Source organism: Chaetodon auriga, chromosome 15 (assembly GCF_051107435.1).
Source record: "Chaetodon auriga isolate fChaAug3 chromosome 15, fChaAug3.hap1, whole genome shotgun sequence".
Classification (NCBI taxonomy): domain Eukaryota; kingdom Metazoa; phylum Chordata; class Actinopteri; order Chaetodontiformes; family Chaetodontidae; genus Chaetodon; species Chaetodon auriga.
Window position 1 is genome coordinate 9,987,109 of NC_135088.1, and position 27,992 is coordinate 10,015,100.

The 27,992-nt window shown below is 42.7% G+C and overlaps 1 protein-coding gene across 1 annotated transcript; it reads left to right on the forward strand.

The window, feature by feature from the left end:
• Positions 1-2,372: 2,372 nt before the first annotated feature.
• Positions 2,373-24,356, forward strand: crebrf (creb3 regulatory factor). Its single transcript, XM_076749639.1, has 10 exons — positions 2,373-2,497; positions 10,720-10,961; positions 12,704-12,829; positions 15,150-15,325; positions 16,865-18,048; positions 18,230-18,427; positions 19,461-19,650; positions 19,854-19,927; positions 20,139-20,258; positions 20,824-24,356. The coding sequence occupies exons 2-10, from the start codon at positions 10,953-10,955 to the stop codon at positions 20,940-20,942; spliced, it is 2,196 nt and encodes a 731-aa protein (XP_076605754.1). The 5' UTR covers positions 2,373-2,497; positions 10,720-10,952; the 3' UTR covers positions 20,943-24,356.
• Positions 24,357-27,992: the final 3,636 nt, after the last annotated feature.

Here is a 27,992-nt window from a genome sequence, read left to right on the forward strand (position 1 = left end):
CTGTTTACTATAATGAATAATGGGCCCTGTGTCTCCTGCTTCTTGGCTTCCTAGCAGCAAGAACACAATTTTGATGCTGATAATAGAATCAAAAGGGAAATTTCAGAAGAGTGTCCCAAGACTCCAACATATTATTCAGTTTGACACGACATGGGTCACTGATGGGACGCTGCTTTCACTTTAATCACTCTATTGTCTGTCAAGTGACCACAGCTCCACATTTAGGTCACATGATGACACGGCAGCTAGCGCCATTTGCTGAATGAAGACCATGAAATGTGATTGAAAGCTTATTTTGTTTCATGTACTGTTCCAAAAGTGAAAAATGAATTTCCATGCTCTCGTGATGTCATTGAGGGTTTGTGACGCAAACTGTGCGCATGCAGTTCTAAAGATGCGAGCAATTACCAGACAGAGAGGGTCGATTAAAAGACGCTAATGGGGTGCATTGTGGGAAATGTAGGGCTCAGTGTTTTACGGCAATCAGTTGCCTTAAATGTATGGAAAAGTAATTAAAGTATACTCACTTTTACAGTAGCAGTTCTACAGTAGCATGCATCAACATTCAATGAAAAAGGTACAAATGGAGTTGGGATAAAATCAATTTACATGTAAATAGACGATATTATAGTTTTATTTCCCTCATTATTCTGCTGTATTTTTGTTTTTAAAAAATGAAACAGTATTTTCTTCTGCCTTTAAGTGTTCCAGATAATAAGCAAAGTACTTGTGTTATTTTTCTCGTATTTTGGTTTCTCGCAACATTCTTCATTATAGCCTACTTAAATGGGGTAAATGATAAATTAGACTTGGAGTTTGTGATGAAAAAGGATGGCGTGCATGAGAGGTAGGGACAGTTTAAAAGATGCCTTAGATAAAAATGAATGCAAAGAAATTCAACAAAAAGAAAAAAATAATGATAATTTTAATAATGATACTGTCGATCTCTCGCAAAATTTCCACACCTCACACACACTAACACACACACTCTATATTTGATCCCATTCTCCTCTGTCTGATCCTCTCCCATCCTTGCCAGCCTGCCAGCCTGGCAGAGCTCTCTGCAGGCCGTTTGATGTGTGTGTGATCTGTGTGCTCAAACACCGTTAGATGAACACAGGAGAAGCCTGCAGGGATAGATAGATAGATAGATAGATAGATAGATAGATAGATATGTAACTCTTGTCATTGCCTCCAATGATAGCTTTTTCACTCTGTCAGCTGCAGGGGGGGAGGTCATAGGTTACTGTGAAACTTCCGATGCATCTTGTGATGTCATTTTGTTCTCTTCTGTGGCTGTTTGGCCTGAAATGAGGCGGCGCTCAGACACAGTACTGTGGTAATGTTCCAAGTATTTCTCCTGACTGCTACTCAAACAGAAGGAGTAATGACATCTCTCTCTTTCTCTCTGATCATTCTTCCTCCAAAAGCTTAAACTCAGACTGCAATTTTTTTTTTTCAGATAATCAATGTAGTTTATTTATTCATTTATTGTCTGTCTTTTCCTTTGTTTTCACACATGTTGTACTAATCATGACTGGAGTCATAGTTTCACTTTCCAGTGAAAGGGGGTGGGAGCTGCCAGGAACAGATGCTTATATGCCTCCCTGGAGAATATGGACAGAGCTCAATGAAGACTTTTACTACAGAAGTCGGTTTGCTCTTTCACATTTTTCCACTGGTGAAACTGAAAGTTGCATGTTATGGAGAAATGCAACCGATAAATGCAACCTTTAATGTTGTAGTTTGCTTGCTGGTCTATATTTGTGAACTCTAAACATGCATTGCTCCAGAGCACTGCTAGTGGTCGAAACCTCCACAGAGTACCTTTAAATGTTTTAAAAAGCAATAAAGTTAAGGCAACAAATGGTGATTTTGTTTTTCCCCGCTAGGATGGCAGAGTGGAAAAGGCTTTGAAGCAGCGTTTATACCTACAAGTAAGGAAAATAAATAACTTACCAAAAACATAACTGAGTAGAAACCTCGGTGAAATCTGAAGAATTCTAAACTTTCTGGTGTTTGATCTGAATTTTCTAAAGTAGACGTATTTCTGAAATCCTGTCTGTGGCCCCTGATAACATCATTATGGTAATTAAGTAAGAAAATAAAACTTTATTTATATGACACTTTTTCAATCACACAGTAACGAAGTGCTTGATTAAAACCAACAAATAAAGTAAAAGAAAAAAAGAATACAATATAAAACACCGCACAAAACTCTGTGCAATATTACAGTAGCCTGTATTCAGAATAGTGAAATATTACACAAATGTTTTCACCCAGTCTCAGGCTCTGCTCCCATTGGCCCAATGGCGCACCACGTGGTCAGGCAGTCACGCGCTTTCCAGGAACCCGTCAGGAAGAAGAAAAACAAAACAAACCCGAGAGAGCTGTAACAGCGTGTGGACTCCATTGAAAAGGGGGCCTTATTATCTCCATCAGGGGAACCTACACGAGGTCCGACACGAAGCAAGACGTATGCATGAGCGTCCTAAAAGTGAGTAAGACCGGTATTGATCAGTTTTTGGGGAACTTTGCTGTGCAGTGGATCGGTGTTTCGCCGTGGTGGAGGATTAGCTTTGAAGCTAACGGTAGGTCGGTTGTTGTTGTGTATCGAGCTTCAGCTGGGATGAGGAAGGGGGCGGACGGAGGCCATACTGACTGTGAGCTGCGGGTGAAAAGGAAGCGAGACTCGTCAGTTCCGTGTTAAAAAGCACAGTTTAGGGGCAAGTAACACCGTTAACGTGTGGTTCATGGTGCGGTGCAGTTTTTCGAGCTCTTATAGGAAGTGTTAACGTGTAGAAATGTAGCTAGCTAACGCTTCATGGTGAGCTGAGATGAATTTCGGTCACTGTCAAATGCCACTGAGCAGTACACCTGTCCAAAAATGACGTTCCGTTGATTTTTATGTTTGTGGCTTGGCCAGGTAATTAGTCAGCGTCTTTGGAAGTGGGACTTCATGTCTTTTTCGGGGTTGGGATGGTTAAAAACTGCACTTATGTAAGAAGATTGGCGTGCACTCTACTTTTAAACTATCCAAATCGTGCTGCACCTTTAACAGTATATTTAGAAGTATTTAATATGCCATTGATATGTTTTGCAGTGCAGAATTAAACTATGTTGAGCTGTGTTTGTGGTAAGAAAAGCCTAGTGTGCCAGCGTGCCCAGCAGTGACTTTTTGCAGGCAGCCTGAGCTCTCTGTAGGTACACGCCCCCCAACACAAAACACATCCACTGCTGCTGGAAAAAACTCGACACGGCCAGAAATTTCCATGTGATGTAAGTTAAATAATAAACCCGAGCCAGACTTATGTTTCCACCAAGGAGATACCACAAATAACGATTTATTAGGGTTGATAGATTAGTTTGGATTTTCACCTAAACAACCAAGTTTACCAGCCGACTCGGGCAGATAAACGTTTGATTTGACGTCTCTTCTAACGTATAAATAGTAATTAATGTCACGGATTGTCCTATAAACACGAGCTGTATTCAGAATTTCTGGAAGCTGGTAGATTTTACTTTAAATATCTTTTAAATATAGCTATCTAGGCCACGGACATGTAGGCCTCCAACTTGTTTATCTTCTGCCTCAACCTAGATTGAAACGGGCTGTTTATTATGAAGCAGCTCCCGGGATTGACAGTCGTAGCGGCCATTCAGACACGTCTGGAGGCGGGACGTCATCTCCGCTCGACCAATAGGAAAGAGGGATTACGTGGGTGTTGGCACAAGGAGTTAGATTGAGTTTTTGTTATGCTTTGCTGAGGATCTGTGATGAGTGAGGAGACTGTGGAGAAAGTGGTGACATTTCTGGCTTTATTGGTGTAAATAACAGGTCATTTTTTGTCTATACCTGCATGTTCGATGGTGATGATGATTTTGGGATGTAGACATTCATGCTCTCAGAGTGTTACAGTCCAAAACAAGGGAAGCCTTCAACAAGACAAGGGGGAGATGTGACAGATGTAATGTTTTTTCAAGGGCTGAGTTACAATGCTCAATAATTTCAGTTTCTACCACTGTTTCATTTGTTTTTGTCCAGTGTTCGTGTTTGTCTATTTGCATTGTGGTTGTTTGCATGAGGTTTTTCCTTTTTATCAGGGAAACTGCAAAGCTCATTGTGCTTTCATCAGCAGATTCAGTGTTTTACCAGAGCTGGTCATCCATTACTATCTCTTTGTAACAGTGAGGGAGAAAAATATGTATACGTTTGTTTACCATAAACACGTCAAGTAATCCCGTCTATCAGATTCAATTAATCTGTTTCTATTTTTTTCATTCTTTGCTATTGTCTTTCATTTGCAACCATGTGCTTGTGTGTTCACAGCAGAGGATCGAAATGTTTTTCCATCATGTGGAAAGCAAAAAAACCTTCTACTCCAGTAATAATTGTGAGGGATAACACAACTCACATTGAAATAACACGATAAAGAACACGAGCTGCATGTTTCTTTTCGCAAATGTTTCTTGTTCGAAACGAAAAATGCAAGTTAAACTGCTCAAATGTTAATGCAGACGTCTCTCCTGCTATATTGGCAGTGAATGTGAGAACACGTTAGACTTCTTCGTGTTTTAGATTTGTTGTTGTTTTGCTTTCTAAGTAAATCTTGCCATCCGGAACGTTGCCGCCCATGTCACCATCAAAGCGCTCTTGTTTTCTGTGTAGTTCGCAGCTGATTGTGACCTTGTTCACAGCAGACATTTTGACCTGTCATGGCAGGAAAGGCATGGGCGGAGCTAATAACGTTAACAGTGGCTCAACTCCAGAAATTATTGTCATGCAGCACAGCAATTAACGGCGGTATTAGTTACATCTGTTATCGACAGGTCATGATCACTGCTGCAATTCAGTGTTAGTTTGACCCCATGTTTTTTTCCTCTGGTCATTTCCACTGAAATGGCTCTGTGCCCCCACCCCCCCACCCCCAGTTTGGGACCCACTGGCTTACAGTAATCCTCCTGTGGTGTGTAGTTGTGGTTTAGAGCTGCTGTGGACTAGAATTAGACATCTGAAGTGAAGAATACGTGGAGCACAGGGCTGACCATGTGTCTGAGCTGTAGAATTGAGTAAAATGTTGTTTAATGTGTATTTTTTCAAATGTACAGCTGAGTGTAACACCAGTGGCCCCATGACAGCAATGAATTTGCTGTCTTAAGATCTGTTTATAGAGCAGTACTTTGGCACAAGAGCTGCTCTGTGAACTGAAGAAAGAATTTGCACTCGTAGTGCATCTTGGTGACTGAGTGGGCTCGTCTGTCTAATCATGACCTGTCACCATACACATGATCATATATCACAATATGATTCCACTGAAAGTTGATACATAACTGGTACACTGTCAGTAATATTGAATCGCCAGCCCCGCTGTCACCGTACTCTGTCTGTTGCCATGCTGTGCATTTAGGACTAGTCAGTTATGACCTTTCCTGTTGTTTGCAGAGATTCTCTCACATGTCCCTTTTAGTAAATAGGCTGGCATCTCCTGCTTGTTATCTCTGTAGGAGTCAGGGACTGACTGGTATCAGTAGGTAACTCGTTCCAAATAAGACACTGCTGATTGGCCTACTTGGATCACGTCCAATGTTGTGAGGCAGAGAATGTGAGCTGTTTGCATGATAGTGGAGCTTTGAGTTGAGTGCAGCACAGTCACAATTAGACTCGACAGATCTCCCAGATCTGATTATGCATGAAGATTCATCAACAATGGTGACTGACCAGGGAATGGGTTTCCAAGCATGTGTCTTTACAAAGCGTTGCATTTTTATTTTTTACAATTTTTTATTGTTGTGCAAAAGATAGAGCCCAGAGTAATTAACCCTAACCCTAACCCTGTTAAAATTCCCATTGATAAGCTACCAAAAAAACCCAAATCTATAATATATTAAAAATAACATTTCACATTTGTCAGCTGTAACTAGCAAAGTTTTACTTAATAAATGACAATCAGTTGTAAATTGTATGATAATTAAACTTGCATTTTTTTTCTGCCACTTGACTGTTTCATTAATGTACTCATATAAGGATGGCAAAATACATTTGTCCATCAGATAATACTGCGATCGCAGTTTGCTTGTTTCAGATGTTCTGAAACAACAAAGACACAGCGGCTGCTGTTTGAGTCCATTTTGAGCTCGTCGTAGATGCATGTGTGAACCTGACATTGACACAGGAAATTGTGCATTTGTAGGAAGGTTGCATTGTGACCCCACATGTCAGAGTTAGTCGTCAAGGGATGCTACAAAGGACAAAAGCACATTGTGCAAATTGTTTAAGAAGACATTTGATATAGTCAACAAGTGAGCTGCAGCAGTCAAGACTAGTGCAGCCAAGTCATAACAGCATAATCAAAAGTCAATCGCATTGCTGAGACGGAGCGAAGTGCTCTGCTACCTTGCCTTGTTTGCAAGTCAACTGAAATTTTCTGTCCCCTACTTTGACGTTGTAAGCATGATGCTGCAAAAATTGCATCCTGTTGAGCAACTTCTGTCTTTATCCGTTTGTCTTATGTCTTGTTTCTTTAATGAACATAACATTTTGAACCCTGTACAACAACCCTCACATGAGCCCACAGGCTAGACTGTTGTGACCCTAAACTAAAGGAAATCCCAAAATATAGGGCCTGAAAGAAGAAAAATCAAATGCTTCATCATTGTATTAACTCTGACCAAAGCCTGAGAGAAAAATTCAGTTTGAGACTTTCAGGGTCTGTCAGGCTCTGTCATAAATATCCGAGTCTACATCACAGCCTGTGTCAGCTACTGACTAGCGAGTTGGACTATATTAAATTCTGCTGCTCAAAAATATTTGGTGCAGCTTTGCCTGGAGAGGTGAGGAGCATTGTGACTCGTTTTGTGCTGGTTGTGAACACAGGCTTTCTGTTTCCGTCTGTGATAGCAGAGTCTGGACTAATGTTGGTGTTACTGTTGTGTTTAGGCCATATGTTTCCTCATTCTGCTTCTACAAGTGAAGCCAGCTGCCCTGGAAAGAAGTACATGTTGAGATATGATAAAGATCACTATTTGAATCTCAGAGACTGAGCTTCCAAATATACTGTTGGTCATTAGTAGAGCGTATGTGTCCATGCATATTTATGTGCATCGACTTGTGTGCTTGCAAGTGCGTTTTGTGTTGGTAAAGGTTACTTTTACTGTCACTATTGTACTAGTAGAGTGTACCGATGTGTTTTCTGCCACTTCCTGTCTCTATGCAAAATGTGTATGCAGGGGAAGAGCACCCAGGGGTGAGAAGTTCAGTCGGCAGAGGAAGTGACGTCGTCAGCCGGCCTCAGAGGAGGCGGATTGGTGCACGATTGTGTGTCATCTGTTCACTGCAGGGTACACGTCTCCATGCAGATTCTCATTTATTTGCTATGCAAAAGTGTCGAAAGGATCAAAGATCAGTCCATGTGTTGCAGTTGGTAGGTGGTGCAGGAAAGGGAGAGAACAAACAGGCAGGGATTGAAACAAGCATGAATGATGTTATGGCTAAGCTCGATCAACTCAGAACAAATCAGAAGCTCTCTGAACAAAGGTGGGGAGACAGGTTTGGAAAAGTCGGTCCTTTCCAAACATATGATGTGGGCACGGTCTTGAGTGCACCAGAATTTTTTCAGAGGCTTGTTCTCACAACAGCTTGCAGCAGCTGCTGGGTAGACCGTGAGCTGCTGTGTGCTTTGGGCACTTCGCTAATGGACTCATTGGTTCGGTATGTTGATTGGACAAAAGGACAAAGAGGGAGCATTGTGCAAGTCATTTAAAGGCAGACCAATATTTACACATTCATTCATTAGCAGACACTCTACCTCTGCCTGTGCAGGAAGAACAGTATTAACAACGCTGTCTTCTTACTTCCTATTACAGCTGAAATAATTAGTCACTTTATCAGTTAGTTGACAGACAGGGTAGTAATCAGCAACTATTTTGATAATCGATTGATCTTTAAAGTCATTCACTAGTTATGCCATAATTGTGAGTATTCAATGTTTTTGTCTATTTTATATTATTGTAAGAGATTATCTTTGGGTTTTGGACTGTTGGTCCAAAAACATCATTTGATGTCACGTTGAGAAACACAGGTTGGACGTTTTCACTGACATTTTATAGAAACGATTAATTGATGCAACAGTCGTCAGATTGATGAATAACACATTAACCACGTAACAGTTTCTGTGACTGAACAGTCCACACAAAAGGTTAGGCCTACTTGGATAAAGTCCTTTCACAGTGACCGACTGGTGAGACTGTCTGCTACGTGGCACTGGGGATTTCTGGAGTCTGCCTGTGCTGGCATTGCTATAATGATTAATTGGCTCATTAATAAATGTACTGCCAGAGCCTTTTCCACGCTCTCTTTTGGAGGTCCCGTATTAAACCCAGAGTGATTACCTGGTTGTGAAAAAATGCTCCTTCTATCTCTGACTTTATTATCATGGTAATTAAAGTGATTTTACTGGCCTTTCAAAATGTCTGTTGCTCGTCATAATTTGTGACATTGCTGTAAACTCAGGACTCCTTGTTGGGATTATGGATGTATTATGTAAACTGGATAGTGGACTCCAAAGATGGCACCCATTCCCTTGGATGAAATTGCTCAGGGAACGAATAAGACAGGAGTTTCTGGTCTTTCATCACATTCTCAGAGGGTCAGAAGTTTTCATAAACTTTGTTAGTATTTGGTGGCATTGCTTTTAAAGTTGGGCCAGATGTTTCAGATGATTCGGTCATTGTCTGTTTGGAAGACCCACTTGCAACCAAGCTTTAACTTCCGGCAACCAAGCTTTAACTTCCGGCAACCAAGCTTTAACTTCCGGCAACCAAGCTTTAACTTCCTGGCTGATCTTTTAAATTTTCTTCATGTCCACCTAATTGTCCTTCCTCTTGATGCCATCTGTCTAGTGAAGTGCACCAGTCCCTCCTCCAGGAAATCACCCACAACATGATGTTGACACCCCTGCGCTTCATAGTTTGGATGGTGTTCTTTGGCTTGTAAGCCTTCCCCTTCTTCCTGTAAATATAACAATGGTATTCATGGCCAAACAGTTCAATCTTTGTTTCGTCAGACCAGAGGGGATTTTTCCAAAAAGTAAGATCTTTGTCCTCATGTGCTTTTGCAAACCGTAGTCTGGCTTTGTCTGGAGGTTTTGGAGCAGTGGCTTCGTCCTAGCTGAGCGGCCTTTCAGGTTATGTCACTATATGACTCATTTTTCTGTGGATGTAGATACTCTTTTACCTGTTTCCTCTAGCATTTTAGCAAGGTCCTTTGCAGTTGTTCTGGGATTGATGCGCACCTTTTGCACCGTGTTCATCTCTAGAAGACAGAATGCGTCTGTTGCTTGAGTGGTATGACAGCAGAGTGGTGCCACGTTGTTAATATTTGCATACTAGTGTTTGTGCAGATGAACAAGGTACCTTCAGGTGTCTGGAAATTGCTTCCAAGGATGACCCAGACTCATGAAGGTCCAATCTTTTCTGAGGTCTTGGGTAATTTCTTTGAATTTTTCAATGATGTCAAGAAAAGAGGCGCTGGGTTTGAAGCTCGGCCTTAAAATACATCCACAGGTACACCGCCAGTTGACTCAAATGTTGTCAATTAGCCTATCAGAAGTTACTAAACCCATTACATCATTTTCTAGAACTTTCCAAGCAGTTTAAAGACACAGTCAACTTAGTGTATGTAAGCTCACTGGAATTATGATATAATGAAATATAAGTGCAACAATCTGTAAACATTAGCTGCACAAAAACGCTAATTTGGCTTCATGGTACAGGCAGTACAACATCTGAGTATATTTAGGTCTGTGAAAGCAGAAGTGAACAAGAGGGACGGAGGAGGAAAGATGAGATTAGGATAGACTAGTGTGGCCCAGTGCTGTGTTGACTTTAGGTCCAGTTCCAGAGATGGAGACAGAAGGCCGAGCTCCCACCCAGCAGTTCTAAGTAAACAGAGGGAGGACTGGAGGCAACAGTTCAGCATTTTTAGACTCACTGGAACAGAGTCTCCCATGATGTGTTCCTTTAAAGATACAGAAACTATTTTACATGACTAACAAAGGCTCGACTGTTTTTATACTTGAGTAGCACTGGTACGTTGGGAAAGGGATAGTTTTAAAGTCAAAAGGGGAATTCTGCTTAACCACAAAGTGACCAGTTAGCATCTGAACTCCACCAGCAACGTAGTAACCAAAATTCACTCCCCATTTCAAGGAGGGGCACGTGATGCATTAGCGACCCTCTTCGTTTTCTACCCAGTTTAAGAGAGGGTGGGATGTATTGATAATTTATACAGATGTTAATGCTTCATGTTTAGATGATACTTGCAATTAAGTATTTGATGATTTTTTTTTTTTTACCATTTTCAAATTGTAATAACAGTTAATGATGATAACAATAAAAACAAGAAGAAGTATTAGTATTGGACTTACGTTCAACAGACAGGCAAAACACGACTCCAGATGAATGCTGCTGCTTTGATGCCATGTTTACTTTTTATGTGCTGTTTTTTAATTTTGTTTAGATTTTAATAACATATTAAATTACAGTTTAGGCCTGTCTCATTCTGCTTTGGTTGCCAGCCTGTTAATATCGCACAGTTCATCCTCTTAGCGTTTGATGTGAAAGAAACAAGCAAACTCATCTAACTGTTGGGTTTTTTCTTTGTTTCCACCTCTTTTGATTCTTGTGCTTCTGCTCTGTGCCCTCTCTCTGTTTTTACCACAGACCTGAAGCATACAGAGAACCACAGCAGATCAGACCAGACCAGATTGAGCCCAGTTACTGACCCCCCTCTCCCCCTCACCCTGAGCCTTGCAGGCTTCATCCACCAGCACTCTGCAATTGTCTCATTTAACAGTAATTTATTGTGCTGATCAGACAAACTTAAACCACCACCGCTGGGTCCGGACAGGAGGCCCAGAGGTTCCTCCCGCTGGAGCTCTCAGTTGTGCCTGGCAATGCCTCAGGTAAGAGGGATGACAGGGGGAAGGGAACTGTGCCATCAGTGGAACACAGGTAGACAGAGTGAAGTGTCTGATTTCTGAAACAGTATGAAAAACCATAGTTTTTGTTAAATCCTGCTAAATACAAATATTCCCACTTACAGGAAGTGGTGCATATATCTCAATTGAATTGACCAACTCTAATTAAATCAGAAACTGTGAATCAACTGAAGGAATTGAAACAAAGGAGCTTTTCAGTAACCAGACGCGGACATTCAGTTTCAGAGATGTGAAACACTGTTCAGCCGTGTTGAAGGAGGCAAGTGAATGACCCCGGTTCAGCGTGATGTCTGCAGACGCTGCATCCAAACACCTGCTGGGGGCAGATGGGCTGTGAACAGTGAATGAGTTTTTGAATAAATATGTGAACCTTGGATTGATCCAAAAATATGTATGAAATGAGAGTTCAGTGGGAACGTAATTTCATATTCACGTTTTTCTGTAGTCTCTGTTGTGCTGGATTAATAGAAACGTTACACTATCAGCCTCAGGAGAAGATTAGAAGTTATCCTGCCATCTTTGATTAATCTTAAGATACTATTAGTAAACAAGCATGGCAGTTCACCAGAGAATACTGGCAAGTCAAATTTTCAACTGTAAAATGTCCTGCTCAGCATGTATCTTCATCACAAAAAGAGATCTGTATCTCAGCTGCTTCTAGTATCGGCCTGGCTACCTCAAACAAAAGCCAGTCATCAAATAAAAGCGAAATCTCAAATAACGCCTGGGGCATGGTCGACACGAACAAATAAAGGCCGGCGCCAAATACAGGCTGGGCAAAAAAAAAAAAAAAAACAGGAGTGGATAAATTCCTGGTGCCTGTTATATAATGTGCATGTCAACTAAGCATAACATATATTTCCATTGCTTCAATTTAAAAATTGATCAATATAATCGTGCTATTTTCAGCACTTTGTTGTTCTGGATTACTCATCAAAATTATTATTGTCTTATTTCAGTCACTCCGGGTGTTTGCGTGTTGATGTCTCAGCCAAACTGTATTTTGGAGTAATGGTTGATGGCAGTAGCTACAGTGGAAGGTTGGAACAGTGCAAGTTACCAAATTCCTGCAAGTATTTGAGCCTTGCTAAGAAATGAAGGGAGTCCATCCACTGAATCACTAGAAAGCTTTTAACAAAAATTTAACAGGGCAAATGGGAGCAGATCAGAAAAGAAGGAGGTTTTGGACTAAAATATGACCAAATAGACTTAATTAGAAATAAGGGCCTGTCTCTAATATAAGCCTGCTTTAAATAAAGGCTTTGTACCCTCTGCAGTTTCCACTATTTGAGGAAATCCAATATATTAGTACTATTAGTACCTCAACCGTAACTCTGCTCAGCTTAAATCTGTTTCAGCTGCTAATATTTCCCGGCAAACTTTATGTTATAGCATGAGCACAGTTTAAAAGCTATTACTCCTCTGTTATGTTGTAGCTTGTTCATTTTGAGCATCGGGTAATCCAGGGTCTTTCCTTCACATCTGTGTATCTGATCTGCAGCTCAGCAGCGATCGATCATGGCCTTTCTTTGTGGAAGCACATCGTTGTACTCATTCTGTAAATGACAGATTTAGAAAAGCCAAATTTACTGAATATATTTTTAAAAACTGCACCAAAGTCAGTTCTTATCAGACGTTGCTTTTGGTCATGATGACTTTTGTTTGTTCACTTCTGTGTTTATTCATTTTTTTCTGCCGTGTTGCAGCCCAGCGTCAGTGGGATGGAGCCTCCCTTTGGGGACGCCTTTCAGAACTACTCATTTGCTGACCAGGCCCTGACCAGCACTGAGCTGCTCGCCACCAGCTCCGACCCAGATTTCATGTACGAACTGGTGAGTGGGTGCGCGTGCACACACATACACACACACACATCAGAGACACAGAGAATTATTTAATCTAATATAAAAACACAGCTATAGTTAAAAGCTCTGTTACTGTCATCCACACCTGCATAAACAAAGATACATTCACTTACACACTCTCCTCTAACCAAGGCCCTACTAAAGATGGGCATCAGCCCTTGCTAACCATCCTTTGAGCCTGACTTCTTTTCAGATCATTCACAGCTGCTCACGCTGTGCCGTCACTGAGCTGCATCTGAATGAAGGATCCAAGTTGAAACATCACCAGTCAAAATTCAGTTTCCTCATGCTTCACATACATACATAGTAATCTTCTCCAGTGAAAACAGTATTTTAGGTGGTAACTTGAAGTGCTAATATTGCTTTCAGGGACTCCTCTAATAGGCTTTTATTGGAAAATGTGAAAAATGCTTCTCATGCTTCACTGAAAATTACATTTAAACACTGATTGTCACCAAATTTTATGGATGTCAGTTAGATGACTCTGTTTGTTCTCTGGGCTGAGCTCAAACTGATTTCAGACTGATTTGATTTTATTTGAGTGTTGTGCCAAAAGAACAAATCTTTGGTTGTGGTACCAACTTCCCTACCAACAATCCCTTCAAAGCAACTTATGTGTGGCAGATAGAAAGACACACCAATTTTGGTACCAATTTTACTTACAGGAAATGCAATTAGTATATCACCGAGATAGAAGAGCTTTGTTGGAGTTGCGATTCTTCAATAAAAACACGTCCACACAACAAGATACCGACGTATTTCAAGCTATTTGCTCAGAGGATCAGTTTTGAGTATTGCAGGGTGCAGTAGTACAGGAAGAAACAGCCACAGTGGGATGCTGGATGAAGAGCTGCAGGTGACAGGCTCTTGATGTGCTTCAGGAGATTCCAGCACACCTCCATTGTGCCATCAAGGCAAACAGCTTCTTTTACCTTGCCATGCTGTGCAGTGGAAAAACACTTGCACCGCGCCAGCTTGAGTGGCTTGAGTGGTCACAGTTGCTCACGGCTGAGCTCTGCACCAGTATCCCCACCCGTATCGAAAAACAGTGTTAGGTTACATGGCACACAGCTCCCAACAAACACCGGAGAGAATTCAGAGAACAGTCAGTGGCACAGTGATATTTTGGTTTCGGTTTTGTTTTTTTTACTTATATATATATTATAAATGGCTACAAAATGAGCATTACAGTCAAATGTTTTACACAGACACTTAGATTTATTACAAACAGGAAAGCAATTAGTTTCAAATCCATCATCTCATTTTACAAGGACACTGAAATAGAATGGAGTCAACAAGTCTGCAGGGACAACAACAGCCTTTCTCACAAAAAACTGTTTCTGAGAGTGAAAGTAAATGGAAAGTCCCTTGCATCCCTCACACATGTTAGCGGAGGAAAACCCATCTCCTCTTTCACTCGCTGATAAACATACTTCTGATTCCTTCACCTTTCACAGTGTTTTTCAGTCATATTATTCCTGGTAGGAAAATAGTCTGAACTTAAATTCCATCAAAAAACGGCAGTCAGCTCAGACGTCAGCGTGGCATTTGAAACACAGCGGCCCGTGCCTAATTGTTTAGCATCCATTTGACATTTGCCAGGCTCACAGGCAGACAGCTCACCTGTCACCACTCACACTGTCAGTTCCAGGTGTCTGCCTCAATTTACTGTCCACCATAGACTAAACAATAGTGATTCACTGCCTCCCTATTTTTTGCACCATAGTAACACATTAATGGGATGATGCAGTGTTGGATCATCAGTAATCTTCTTCAACCCTGCACAGATATGGCTCCAGTAAACTCTTTTTATATGTACAGTAAAACAATTTCTGCAATGTTTTGTATTGATCTTCTGGATCTCTCTTGTAAAGATATAGAAGGATCTGGGCGAATTCAAACACTTTGGACAGAGAAACAGATTAGAAATCTTCCCCAAACGTTCCGGCTTGTGAATCCTTTTTTGACATATCCTGAATGAAAAACAGTATTAAAACAATGTATTTAATGTTTGACCTCATCAGCTTCATTGATTCTTGTAAATATATGTTTATTCTGAGTTTGATGCAGCAACAAGTTGGGACAGGAGCAACTAAAGACTGGGAAAGATGTGGAATGCTCCAAAAACACCTGTTTGGATCATTCCACAGGTGAACAGGTTGATTGTAACAGGTGATAGTATCATGATTGGGTATGAAAGGGACATCCTGGAAAGGCTCAGTCGTTCACAAGCGGGAATGGAGCGAGGTTCACCACTTTGACTCACCTCAAGTTTTCCTCCTCTGTACAGGACAGAGACATGACCCACCGGCAGAGCCCCTGTGGGGACAGCATGGTGGGGGTCGGGGATGGAGGGAAGGAGGTGGAGGGCTGCGTGGATCAGCTCATGGGTCTCGGCGAGTGTGAGACGGTCTACAGCAGCTCAGCGTTCGAACAGTGGGACTCCTACTGGGAAGACCTCACCAGGTACTGGATTATTTATTTATGTGCTGGAGCTTATTTTAGACCAAGTCAAAAACAGCAGCGAGTAAATAAGACATAAAAACATACTGATGGATTTAATGAAACTGAAATGGCATACTGTGTGTCACTTTTCAAACTTTCTGAAGTTAAAGGTGGTTTATATTGCCAAGAGTGGTGCATAACATTACCTGTGAGGAGGCTTTTAACGGGCAGCAGATCACAGGCTCAGGAGCCATTTAACATACGCCGGTTCTCGCTAGCCAGATGGAAAGCTTGTATTATTATAAGCATCCTCTCTCTTTGTGGCAATGTTTTTAATGATTTGGCTGGCAAAATCCTATGTTTCTCAGCAGATCCCATGAAAACTATAGACCAACAGTTATGTCAAAAATGCAAAAAATATGTCTGAGCAACAGTGGCCTCGCATTTTAGAAGATGGAAATGGACATTTTTGCTTGATAAAATCTTTTTTTTTTTATATAAATGTAATAATCATGTGATCATTTCAAGCCAAGCTGACTTGATTGAAGTCAATAAAGAGGGTTGTGGTACTGAGGATCTGATCTTTACTGTATGAATGGCAGAAGATAATTCAGCCTGTGAGCGTTAGGAGATCGGACAGGTGCATAAAGGTTTTTATTGAAGGAGAGCTTAGTACCACTGACAGGTAATCGTCAAGGCGGGTCATCTTGGCTGTCAGTGGATGATTTGAAGCAGGTAGTGGTTTTGCTCCAAGGCAGGGAGTGGTTTAAGAGGTCGGTAAACAACAAAGCAGCTGGCTGCCGCAGTCTCCTGAGATCTCAGGTAATGCTTCGTGTGTCCTGCAGCTATCCTGATGCTGTGCTGCCAAAATAGTTTGTGCATTCTCTCCTCTGATGTAGAGTGTCAGCTGAGGGCGTACAACAGTTTCGGAAGCCTGAAGACTGAGGTGGAGAAGTGCTGGCTGTTGGGGGTATCTGGCACTAACATTGATTGAGGTCAGGTTTAAGTGGAACAGAGGAAGGTGCTGCGTCTTCTGGCTAATGAATGAGTTATTCTTCTACAAGCTCGACCCTCCAGATTAGTCCCACACTGCTGTTTGGTAGCTGTGTGATGGAGTGTGTTTCTGGGTCAGTAGAAGTTGTTCTTACTGTGGTTTTGCCAAACAGTAGTTTTCTTCATCTGGTAAATCCCCCCCCATAAATAGATTCAAGCAATGCTTCTGTGGATGTCTAAACTTGGCCTCTGAGCTGTTTCCTCCATCGGTTTGTATGTTGTGGTATGAAGAGCTTTGACTGCCTTCAGACTTCCATCACGTGTTAGAAATGTTAAAAGCCATAAACCCTCTAAAAGTATATATTATAAAATGTGAGAAAACGCTGAAAAAGTCAGTTTCCTAGAGTCCATGGTGACATCCTCAAATGTCTTGTTTTGTACAAATAAACTAACTTTACAGTGATATAAAATGAGAAAGGCAGCAAATCCTGGAAACAGTCCCGTTTTAAAGGTTATATACAATGAAAGCGGTCACGGTTGATAGAACTGCATGTCGTTGCTTGGCAGATACACACGGCTGGCCAGCTGTGACATCTGGGGCACCAAAGAGGTGGATTTCCTCGGATTGGATGACTTCTCCAGTCCCTACCAGGACGAGGAAGTGATTGGTCGAACCCCAACTCTGGCTCAGCTCAACAGCGAGGATTCGCAGCCTGTGTGCGAAGCGCTCTACCCCGCCGCTGACCTGACCCTGCCTTCCCCCCAGCCTCAGCCTCAGCCGTCCCAGCTTCCCTCTCACAGTAAGAGACCCCTGGTCCCTGGCCCAGGATTGGGCCCCGGCTCTGTGCGGCCCTCTCCGAGCTCCACGTCCTCTTCCCGTCCCTCCCGCAGCCTTCTCCCAGACTTTCCCGAAGGCTCCCAAAAAGCCACCCGACCTGTTCCCTCCAGCACTGAGACCATGGCCAAGACCCAGAACCTCCTCAGTCTCACCCAGGACTACGGCCAAGCTCCACCCAAGCCTCAGGGGCGAGGAACCAAGATGGTGGCCCCAACTTCTCACAGTTCTGACTTTGTGCGGAAGGCCAAAGTTCGAGTGAGTGCTGTTCATAAAACTCAGCCCGACAAGCCCTCCCAGACAGATTTTGAGAGGTCAGATCCCCCTCTACCTCTCTCCCAGCCCCAAGACGAGAAGGCCTCCACTTCGGCGAGCGCCACCTTGGTTGCACTTCCTGCTGCTGCAGCCAGTGGCTCCAGCAGCCTGACGAGCTTTGAGAGGAGGGCAGAGGGGACAGGGAGGAGAGAGACGCCCGTAAACTGGTCTGCCGCCGTGCCTCACCTTGTTGAGGCGAGCCAGGCCCTCGACGGCACCTCCTCTGGGCTGGTCAGCGGCAGCGATAGCTTGGCAGGAGCTAGCGGCGGCGGTGGCGGCGGCGGCGGCGTTCTTGTTGTCGAAGGCACGGAGAAGAGCAAGGAGGAAGAGCACAACTACTCTCTGTTCCTGACCCGTAGCAGACTGGCCGGCAGAGCCCACTCCCAGCTGGAGGAGGATGAGGAGGAGGAGGAGGAAGACGAGGAAGAGGCACCGGAGGAGGAGGAAGGCGAAGGGCTGGAGCTAGATGACGAAGACCACGATGAGGGTTTTGGCAGTGAGCACGAGCTGTCTGAAAATGAGGAAGAAGAGGATGAGGAGGAGGATGAAGACTATGAAGCAGACAAGGACGACGACATGAGTGACGCCTTCTCCGAGCCAGGTACCAACCCGTCATCTTCCTCCTGGTTAACATGCAGAACCAACCACAATAGTTAATTATTAATTACTTAAATTGTTAGCAGTTACTTCCTGCCTCTATTTCCCCTTAATTTTCCTTTTCTGTTTCTCTCGCTGTGCTTTGCTCTTCGTTCTGCTCTCTCGTCTCCTCCCGCCTCCATCAGGCTGCGACATGGAGCTGATGGAGGACATTAAAGGCCTGACAGCAGGAGTCTCCAGCCGGAAGCGAGGCAAGCGCCGCTACTTCTGGGAGTACAGCGAGCAGCTCACCCCCTCCAAACAGGAACGTATGCTGAAGCCGTCTGAGTGGGACAGACACACGCTGCCTAGCAACCTGTACCAGAAGAACGGGCCTCTCCATGGTATAGACACACACACACACACACACACACCCATATATAAACTGCACGCCTTAATGTAATGACGTTTAGTGAAAAGCCCTCTGAGAATCTTCAGATGAAAGACTTCATTCGATACAAAATTAAATGATCTTTTGGGTTGTTGTATTTTTGACATCTAATTTCATTGCCTCGATCGCGGCGCTAAGCACACGGTGACTTTCAGTGCAGACTAAAGAGACTAAGAGACTTTCAGTAGGAGTGTGACCATTTGGATTTTCCACAACAGCAGCTGTGCACAGCATGGTCCACAGTTTAAGTGATCACACTGGAAAAATGAAATAAATAAAAGAAGCATGTCTCATTTCTCAAAGAAAAGACACAGGCCTGCACATTTAAAAAACAGCGGAAATGAAAAGCTCAAGCAGCAAAGCATGTCTCTTGTATCATTGTCTCTGTTTATTTAATTCTGTCATTTAAAGTAATTTTTTTGTGAATATGAGTGAGAACGAGTCATAACGCATTTTGATCATTTCATGAGGTTTTTCAACGAGAAAAAGCATTTCAGGCTTGTGGCGCTTGAAGACATCAGTCAGTCATAGCTAACAGATTGAGGTCCAACACAGTGATTATTTCCTTTATTACTGAACCCAGACCCGTTATAGATCCACCACAGGTGTGACTGTGACTGAATAGAAAATAACATCTTAAAATCTTAACATCAATTTGCTGCTGACAGCAATGAGAACGTGTTTAAGTGCTTTGAAAGATATGTTCAATGAATCAAGAAAGAGTGAAAATGTAGCATAATGTGGAGAATTCATATGGATTCTGGAGTTTTTGCTCATTTCATGATTGATTTATTATTTAGACCACAGGTGCATTTTACACACAGAGAATCATAGACTTTGCATCACAAGGTGACAGTTGATCCCACAATGTTTGGCAGCATCTGTACCACCATTTCTTCCATACTTGTGTGGTTCTTGCCTGCTGAAACATTAAATTCGATGCCCTCCTCACCTCTAATGCCTTGTTTCCGTCGATTGTCGTGAAGGAAAGTACATGCTGAAGAAGTCTCGCCGCACAGACGTGGAAGACTTGACTCCCAATCCACGCAAGCTGCTGCAGATCGGCACCGAGCTCCGCAAACTGAACAAGGTGATCAGCGACTTGACGCCCGTGAGCGAGCTGCCGCTGACTGCACGACCTCGGTCCCGCAAGGAGAAGAACAAGCTGGCATCCAGGTAAAACGTGCATGCACGCACAGTACGTATGCTCACCTCCACCGTGTGTGAATTTAAAAAAGGCTTCAGGACACGAGTGTCGTTCACAGCGTCATCGTTGTAGTCAAGATGCTGATTTGGGAGCAGTATGTCATGTTTGATGAACAGAGGTCCTCTGTGCTGTTACGCACTCGTAAACTCTGCTCTTCTGTGGTGCTTTGTAGAGCTTGCCGTTTAAAAAAGAAGGCCCAGTATGAAGCAAACAAGGTGAAGCTCTGGGGACTCAGCACAGAGTACGGTACGTCGCTTATGACGCCACATTTGTTACAGTTCTTACGCCAAATTCATCCATTTTTTTCATGCCATGTGAGTAGTTCTCTGTGAAATGTTTTCCACTGAATCTAATAATAACGATGATAACAGTCACAGTCTATGCTCTATTTCTGAGTCAAATTTGGAATCGTCTGGTCACTGCTCATTTGTGCGCTCTCCCTCATGACTTCCTGTAGACCGGCTGCTGTTTGTGATCAACGCCATCAAGGAGGAGATCGTGGCCCGAGTGGAGGATTCCTCTCCGCGTCCAACCAACATGACTGATACTCTGGAGCATCTCATCCAGGAGACGCTTGGTGAGAACCATTTTGAAGTGATCCAATAGGAGTGATATGTTTGCATGTTCTTGTCCCAGTGACTCCTCTGGCTGCAGCGTTTTGAATGAGCCCGAGCCGTCCCACAGTCTTTTCGGGATGTCCCACAAGAAGGGCGTTACAGTAATCTAGCCTGGATGAGAGGAATGCTTGAACTAGTTTTTCAGCGCCTGACTGAGACGAGATGGATTTAACTTTGGAATTATTCTTTAGGTGGTAAAATTCTGCCCTAGTTATTCTTGTAATGCGGCACACGGAGTTGAGTCCCAAATCCAAGATAACACCTAAGTAATAGCTGGTATTAAGACGGCAAATCACTCAATTATCATCAAGCTCAAGGAGATAAACTCTTCGTTTGCATCATATTATGAACACTTACACATGTCAGAAATTCAACTGGGGGCAATTAGTGACTTTTTCAGGGACGAAAAGTTATAGATGAAATACGTAACAGCTTCCATCCATACATTAGTAAGCTGCATAAACAAGGTGTTTTTTTAAGGTCTGACATTTCTGAACGTGTCTTTGTGTGTCTCTGTGCATGCAGTGGCATCACCTGTCGCCGGGCAGACTTCCGACTTCGTCAACAAGATCTTGGACAACACAGGACGCGGGGATCCCACCGGCGGACTGGTCGGCCTGCGGGTCCCCACCTCCAAAATCTAGACAAGCCGCCGTCCACTGAGAGAAGTGGGCTAAATATTACCACCGTGCTGTCCCATTGTAACTATGCTCCCCTCTGCATGCCCCTCCAACCCAGAGTACATACACATTGTTAGTCACACAAACACACATACCACTCCCTGTGTGTATGTATGTGTGCTTGTTTTAGCCATGCACCTGTATGGCATACACCCAAGCTTTCTGTCTCTGCACGCTGTGCGCAGGGACAGTGCGTCACTGTCTCCCAACCCATTGTGACCGTCTGTTGGGAAAAGCGCCTCTAAAAGCAAGGGATGGTTAGGTGTATAGCTAGTAGCACGTTCTAAATCCACTGGTGATTATTAGATGTGTTTAACATAGCATTGTGTGGGCTCGGTTTTGTGGAAGGTCTGCTTCAAGGGTTGAGACAAAGACAGACACACGAGTGTAACCAGTGGATTCCTGTCATACAGTCTGACTGAGGTTGTAATGACAGAGGAGGAATTGTTACACGTCAAGCACCGTCATAGGTTGAAAAAGTTGCCGTCATCATGTCCTAGACGAGGTTCACCTTACATGGCAAAATTAACTCCAACATGTTCAATTGACCCACTCATAAAGTACTTTGATTCAAACTGCTTTGGTTGCCAAGACAGCTGCAGAGAAACAAAAAGCAGTGTGCTCCGAGGCGTTTTTGGGGTGGCAGGAAATATTTTGTATTGAAGGCCTAAATATGTTCATGCCATCCCCTGTTTGCCAATCAGCTCTGCTGTTGTTAACACATAGGAGTTAACTTTTAGCAAATTAAAGCTTGAAACAAAAAAAAGAAGTAGAAGTGACAGCCATCCTGCTGGCTCGAAACGTTCCCGGCAGGCAGGAGGAAGCTCAATGGCTAATTTTGACGACGTTAAACAACAGGAGGTAGTTGACCATGTGGAGAGGAAGTGCATGTAGTTTGGTGCTTTTTGGCCTTGTGCTGGTTATAACTGGACTGGGTGAAACGGGCATTTTGCCAGCGTGGGAGCGGACTGTGAGGAAGATGATGATGGTGGTGATGAAGACGACATAAGCAGTGATCCATCTCCTCTAGGAAACTGTACATAAAAGTGTCTCCCAGTGAAAAACGGCACCGGCTCCCCCTTTTGTACAGTAGAGATGACCAGGCTAACAGTTTGGTGTGTTCATACTAGTGTTTGATCAGAGTTCTATTCATTGTGCCTTGTGTATGTATGTGTGTGTTTCTGTAAGTCTGAGTGAGTGTGTGTGAGAGGGGCTGAATGAGAAGACGTGATTGGTCAGAACTCCCTGAGGTCCAGCCAAGGAGAGGACTGCTTTACACTGAGGGAGATTGTTAGTGAATGTGAGGAGGGAGACACCTGTGAGGGTTTGTTGTGTCTTTCAGTTGTCTGAAGATATTCTGAATGTACATAAAGAGAAATGGAAGCTCTCGTTGCGCGATGCCACAGAGTCTGTGTATATAGGAGGGCTCTGCAATAGATTACTTTTTGGTGTTTGGTACTCTGTCTTTAGGGGTCGGGGAGGGTTAACAGATATTTTCGTTTAGAGTTACAAAAAAAATATTTGCACACTATATTTTGATTGTTTTTTGTACCAAAGACACATGCAACGAAATGGCGACCAGCCAGTTAAAGTAAGGTTTTGCACAGCTTACCTGACGCCGTATTGAATGTAAGAAATGTGGGAGGGTCAGGGAACTTCATTGAACTGTGAAATTAGCTTGGGTCCAATTCTGTACAGAAAAGGAACATTCATTATTATTATTTTTTTTTAATCTAAGAATTAACCCCATCTATGGGCTTCTCCAGTAGATTTGTTGCTTAGCAAGCACTTCATTCCTGAACTGATTCCTCCCTCCATGTGCTAATTGTGTTAATGGCGCTATCTAAGACAAAAACCAAGGGCGCTAGTAGATAAGCTATGTTACATTTTTGCTTGTTTGTCAAAATGTCACCAACAATAACCAAAATGTTTTGTTCCTGTGTCACTTGTTTGATTTCTGTAGACGAGGTCTAGTTCATCCACAAAATATTAACTGAATTGTGTTTTAAAGTACTGTATATAGAAACATTAATGATATATCTATCAATGGTGAAATGCCACTTTTCATGACAATTGATTCATTTTTAAGCATGACACATTTCTAAAGCCTATCCTTGCATCGAGAGAGTTAGAGGAAAAAAAAAAACACAAAAACCAAAAAAAAAAAAGAAAAGAAAAAAAAAGGTTCTTGTTATATTTTTGTACTTTAGCTGCCTGCTAGCTTTCCTGTTGGCTCGGAAGTATTTGTTGGTCAAATTCTCCAAGTGGAGAGAAGGAGACGAGGAGGAAAGGAGGAGAAGGGTCTTGAAGGAGCAGCCAGTCACTCTGAGAGCTTGATATAGAAACTGACACTTGACCCCTCTGGTCTCCTTTGCTTTGCCGAGTGAAATGACGGAGAATCAGGACTGGATTTGTTTAAAACACAATGCAGCGAAGCCGCGGTCTAGTTCGAATGGTCTATAAAGAGAATGAGGACATGCTGTCTTTAGCGAGGACAGGGACGTGTCCAGGAAAGCGAGAAGCTCAGAGGACAACAGTGGGGAGATGTGAGGGCAGATGAGGAGGACCCAGCTGCAGTGTTGTCACAGATGCTGTCAGAAAGCCAAAGCTGTCATATTTTTGTCCCAGACTGATCTGGATTCAGCACTGTGTGTTCTCATTCAGATTTTCCCACCTCTATAACCGCGAAGTCGGTTGCATTTTGCCTTTCCTGGGACTGACATCGCTGCCTCTGAGGTTGCATTGCTGAATTTTATCTGCCTGGCCTTGCCTTCGGTCCTCAGCCACAGTCACCGAGACACACACAGTCACACTGTCCAGGCCGCAAATTGGCAGCGTGTCCAACCTTTTAAAAGAAAATGCATGATGCCTGTATGCTTGCCTCCCTTCCGCCTCCAGAGGAAACGCCGCCATTCCCAGGAATTTTAAAACGCGACCGGAATTCACTCTGTTAGCAGGCGAGTAGAAGCAAGAGAGACGTGTTTGGCGAGGCTGAGCTCGGAAAGTTCTCCTTCACAGATTGAACTCTGATGTCTGATGATGGTGATGCAGAGCTGTGGTCTTTCTGTATCGTGTGATTGAGTAACAGCTAGTGCTACATATATATATACATATATATATATTTTTACTGTTTTCCGTTCCGTCTAAAAAGGGAGAAATGGTGCTTTTTTCTGAAACTAGAATGATGAGTATCCATAATTCTTATTTGACTTCTTAGTCTAGTTGTAGCCTAATGACTTGCTCTCCCCTACCGTCCATAGCTATTTTCTTAGTAGTGATTCATTTTTGTAAATAATAAGTTAATATGTATCTTCTAAATGTTAGATATATGTATAGAATACTCTATCTTATATGTTTGAAAACAAAAGCACTTTGTCCAAAAAAGGAAAAAAACAAAAAACAAAAAGAAAAGCATTTTTTTCTTCCATTTGCTGCTAAAAGGCCTGGTGTGAATGCTGCAAGTGTACTTGACGACTTCTTGCTAGGATAGGTCTATTACCTGACTTGGCTAGGTCCACAAACTAGCAAGGACTAGGTGTATGGCCTGGCGAGGGTTAGATCTACATGTTCCTGGAGCCATGTAATGATATGAGGTGTTGCTTGAAAGCGCATCATTCCTTGGCTTTGGGACGCCCAGTGTCTTGACAGGATATGTCTATTTCCTGGTCAGGGGATAGTGTGTTTGTGGTCTTAAAAAAAAGAGGGTTTGATTCCAGGGCCCCTACATTGATCCTGATGCTGACCCCCTTGGCGTCTTGATTCATTTGCCTTCAGTAGAGGTTTCCTATGGAAAAACTGATTCTGCTTTGGCTTCCTCTTCAGGGTGATGTACAGTGTAGACACATTTCTCCAGAGAGCTATATTGTTATCATTTGTAAACTGATTTCTACTTGTGACTTAATGAGGAGGGGTGTAGCCTGGGGCGGCCGGGAAGAGCCCGTTTGAAAGATGTTGTTCCGGGCCGCCTTGGGGGAAGTTACTATATCACTGTACTGTATGGCAAGCCAATTACAAATGGAGACTCAATCCGGACACTTATTGCCTTCTTAAATAACTTCACATACAAACAAAAATAACACGGCGGACATGTCACTTGACATTGGGTTTACTCAAGGTTTATGACATTGCTCTGCCAATATACGGTCAACAACAACAACAACAACAACAACAACAAAACCGTTCAGCCTGATTGGCTCAAAACAACCTTGATTGAAGTAGCGGACGTGGTGAAATGTGTCTGGAAAAATGGCTTCAAAAATTCGAACCGCCTGTGCTCAGTTTTATCTTTTGGGACAGTGTTCGAAGCGTTTTTTTCAGCTACTATTTTGTCCAGGTCTGGTTGGGGGTCAACAGTGGTGAAAGGGCCGCTGGTTGACGGACAGTAGAGCGCCTCAGCGGTGAGGCCGACAAGAGAAGCGTGCGTGTTTTGTTGTCGATCACGAGGCTGGTTCAAGAAAGAGTCCTCACAGGTTTTTACATTTAACATGATAGGCGCAAGCTGTGCAACTTTACATTCAAACCAGGAGACTCTGTGGCATTTTAACAGTCAAGGAGTGAGTGAAAATCCACGCCAGTAAAACTATTCCTTATTCTTTTTATTTCTGATGACATAAATCCTATACAGTCAACTATTAAGCTAATAGAGTGTGTAACTTTGTGCTACTCTTGTCCAATAAAAGCTAAGTGGATCCATAAAGCTCTTCTTCAGCAAATCAGGGTAATATCGTTCTTCTATCTGACATATGTGATGACATATAAAATCAAAAGAAAATATATTTATGTATTCCAATTATTGTCGCCATTCTTTACTCTGTACAAAATATTTTGTGTGTGCGTGTGCGTGTGTGTGTGTTGAATTATCAATGTCAATCAATATAGTGCAATGCTCTCTACAAAAACTGAAAAAAAAGGCCAACAGACATGTCACAAGAATTCACAAACTTTCTCCGCCTTCTCCAGATCGGTATTCGAGCGTACACAACCTACAACTTTCTCTTCTCACGAGAGGATTCGACTCTGATTTCCAGCCGGGATCCAAGCGGGCTTTTTGTCACATGGTGCTGATAATTTTTCATTGTCCCAGAAATAATCCAAGAGTTTAAAAATGGCATCTGTTTTCAGACCCGCTCACAGATAACACTGTCCATGTGATTATTGTTCTCAGTAACTGTCATCTGACCAAACGTCCTTGTTTGTCCAATCGGAGGAAGTTTCACGTTGATTTCTGCTCTAAAAAAAAAAACCAGAATGGTCATTTCTGCATTGTTGATCTGTGTGATCATGATTGTTGAGCTTATGTTGTTTGTTTTGTAAAAGTCAGACTCCTGGATTTGATACCACCGCCCAAAGTCAGACGATCTTTATTCCATTCGAGAAGTACAAAATACTCACAAGGACTTCAACGTAATTCTGCCTTTTCTGGTCGTTGGTATATATTCAACTTGTCTATTGAAGATCCCAATATTAAATATTCGGTAACGCCTTATTTTATTATTGTTTCTGTAATTTTCAAGTAGTTTCCCCTCAGCTCTACCGAGTGATTTAGCACTTTTCAGCTCATTGTTTTGGTTTTACAACCCACAGCTGGACTTGTGGTTCAGTCTCCAAAAACCCAGCGTGCACTATCTGCCCAGCACCAAACCGCAGACAGACGCTTAGCGACAAGCTAACATTTAGCAGCTAAGGAGATATTTTCCCAAGGAATTGGTGGAGACCAAAAACAGAGCTTAAAGAAGAGTGAATATTGGACTTGAGTTTGTTATTCCTGATATTCCTATTTTCCCCATAATTTGAACCCACAGTAGCTGTTTCCAAGAAACTTCTTGGCAGTTAATTAGAAAATTACAGGTGAGTAAGATAAGCGTTACCAAATATTCCATGACTTCACCTCCTGCTGGCTGTGGTGTCAGGTCCCAGAGTCTGGCTTTGAGCTTCTGCCGAGGCATTTCAAATGTTCCCTGTCTTGTTGAACCCATGTGGGCTGCCCTCGTTGCTTGTAAAAACACCTTATCTTCAGAGGCTGTGTGCTTATTGTACCCACATCCTCCCCTGTGTAAATTAGATGCATACAGAAATGTACTCTGTGACAAAAATGTGAGAATGATGTTTCTGCATGCCGGTTCCCTGCATAGCACTGAGAGAATCAAGTGACGTCTGGAGTTGTTCGCAGATTGGGAAATAATTTGGCCAATCCTCAGAAAGCGTCTCCATTGTCACAAAGTTCACTCGCTGCACTCTCAGTTGAATGATTTCATACTTGCTGCTATTGAATGAGCACAAAGAGATTTTGGATTTTGTTTTAGTGTCCATGACACAAATACAGTATATTATTACCACACACCCCGTTTTTTTTTTTTTGTTTTTTTTTCCTCCACAGCCTTTTTTCCTACAACAGTCAAAGAAAACGACAGTGTTACTCACCTTGCACTTGGTTTTTACATATACAAGGAAAAAAAAAAACAATACTTTGAATATGATGCCTGCTGAACCAGGTGCCTTAATCAAATATATGAGAACACAAATCTGCACCTTCTGTCAGTCTGGAGGGGGTTTCCCTACAGAAACAAGGGACTGGGTTTCCCAAAACTTAAAACTTGAAGTACGAAAATGAAACGGAAACCTCATTTTAACCCCAAATCAACGCTTTTTGTACAATAATCAGCCTTTAAGAGCCGCTGCGCGCGGTTTGTCACGTCTGGATAGAAAATCCCCTTTTAAAGCATTACTGAAGAAGAACATCGTTGACGACTTGTGAGCTAAATTGATGTTGTTTTGGGAAACCTGGTTCTGTTTTTATCTCTTTCTCTGCCCACTACGCCACGTTATTGTGTTTTCTGTATCGGCTGCTGCTGCTATCACCGCTGGTGTGTCCGTGTAGAGAAGAGCAAACTTCCACTGTGTCTGAGGCAGAGGGAGACTTGGGCCTGCTTTTTACCTTGTCAATTACAATGTATTCCTCTTCTTCTTCTTCTTCTTCTTCTGTGGTTTTGACATGGAGCACCGTGTTGCTGCCTC

Coding starts and splice junctions, on each gene's coding strand:
- crebrf (XM_076749639.1), top strand. Junction 18,049..18,229: donor TGACGCCTTCTCCGAGCCAG/GTACCAACCCGT, acceptor CGCCTCCATCAG/GCTGCGACATGGAGCTGATG. Junction 19,928..20,138: donor GGGACTCAGCACAGAGTACG/GTACGTCGCTTA, acceptor GACTTCCTGTAG/ACCGGCTGCTGTTTGTGATC.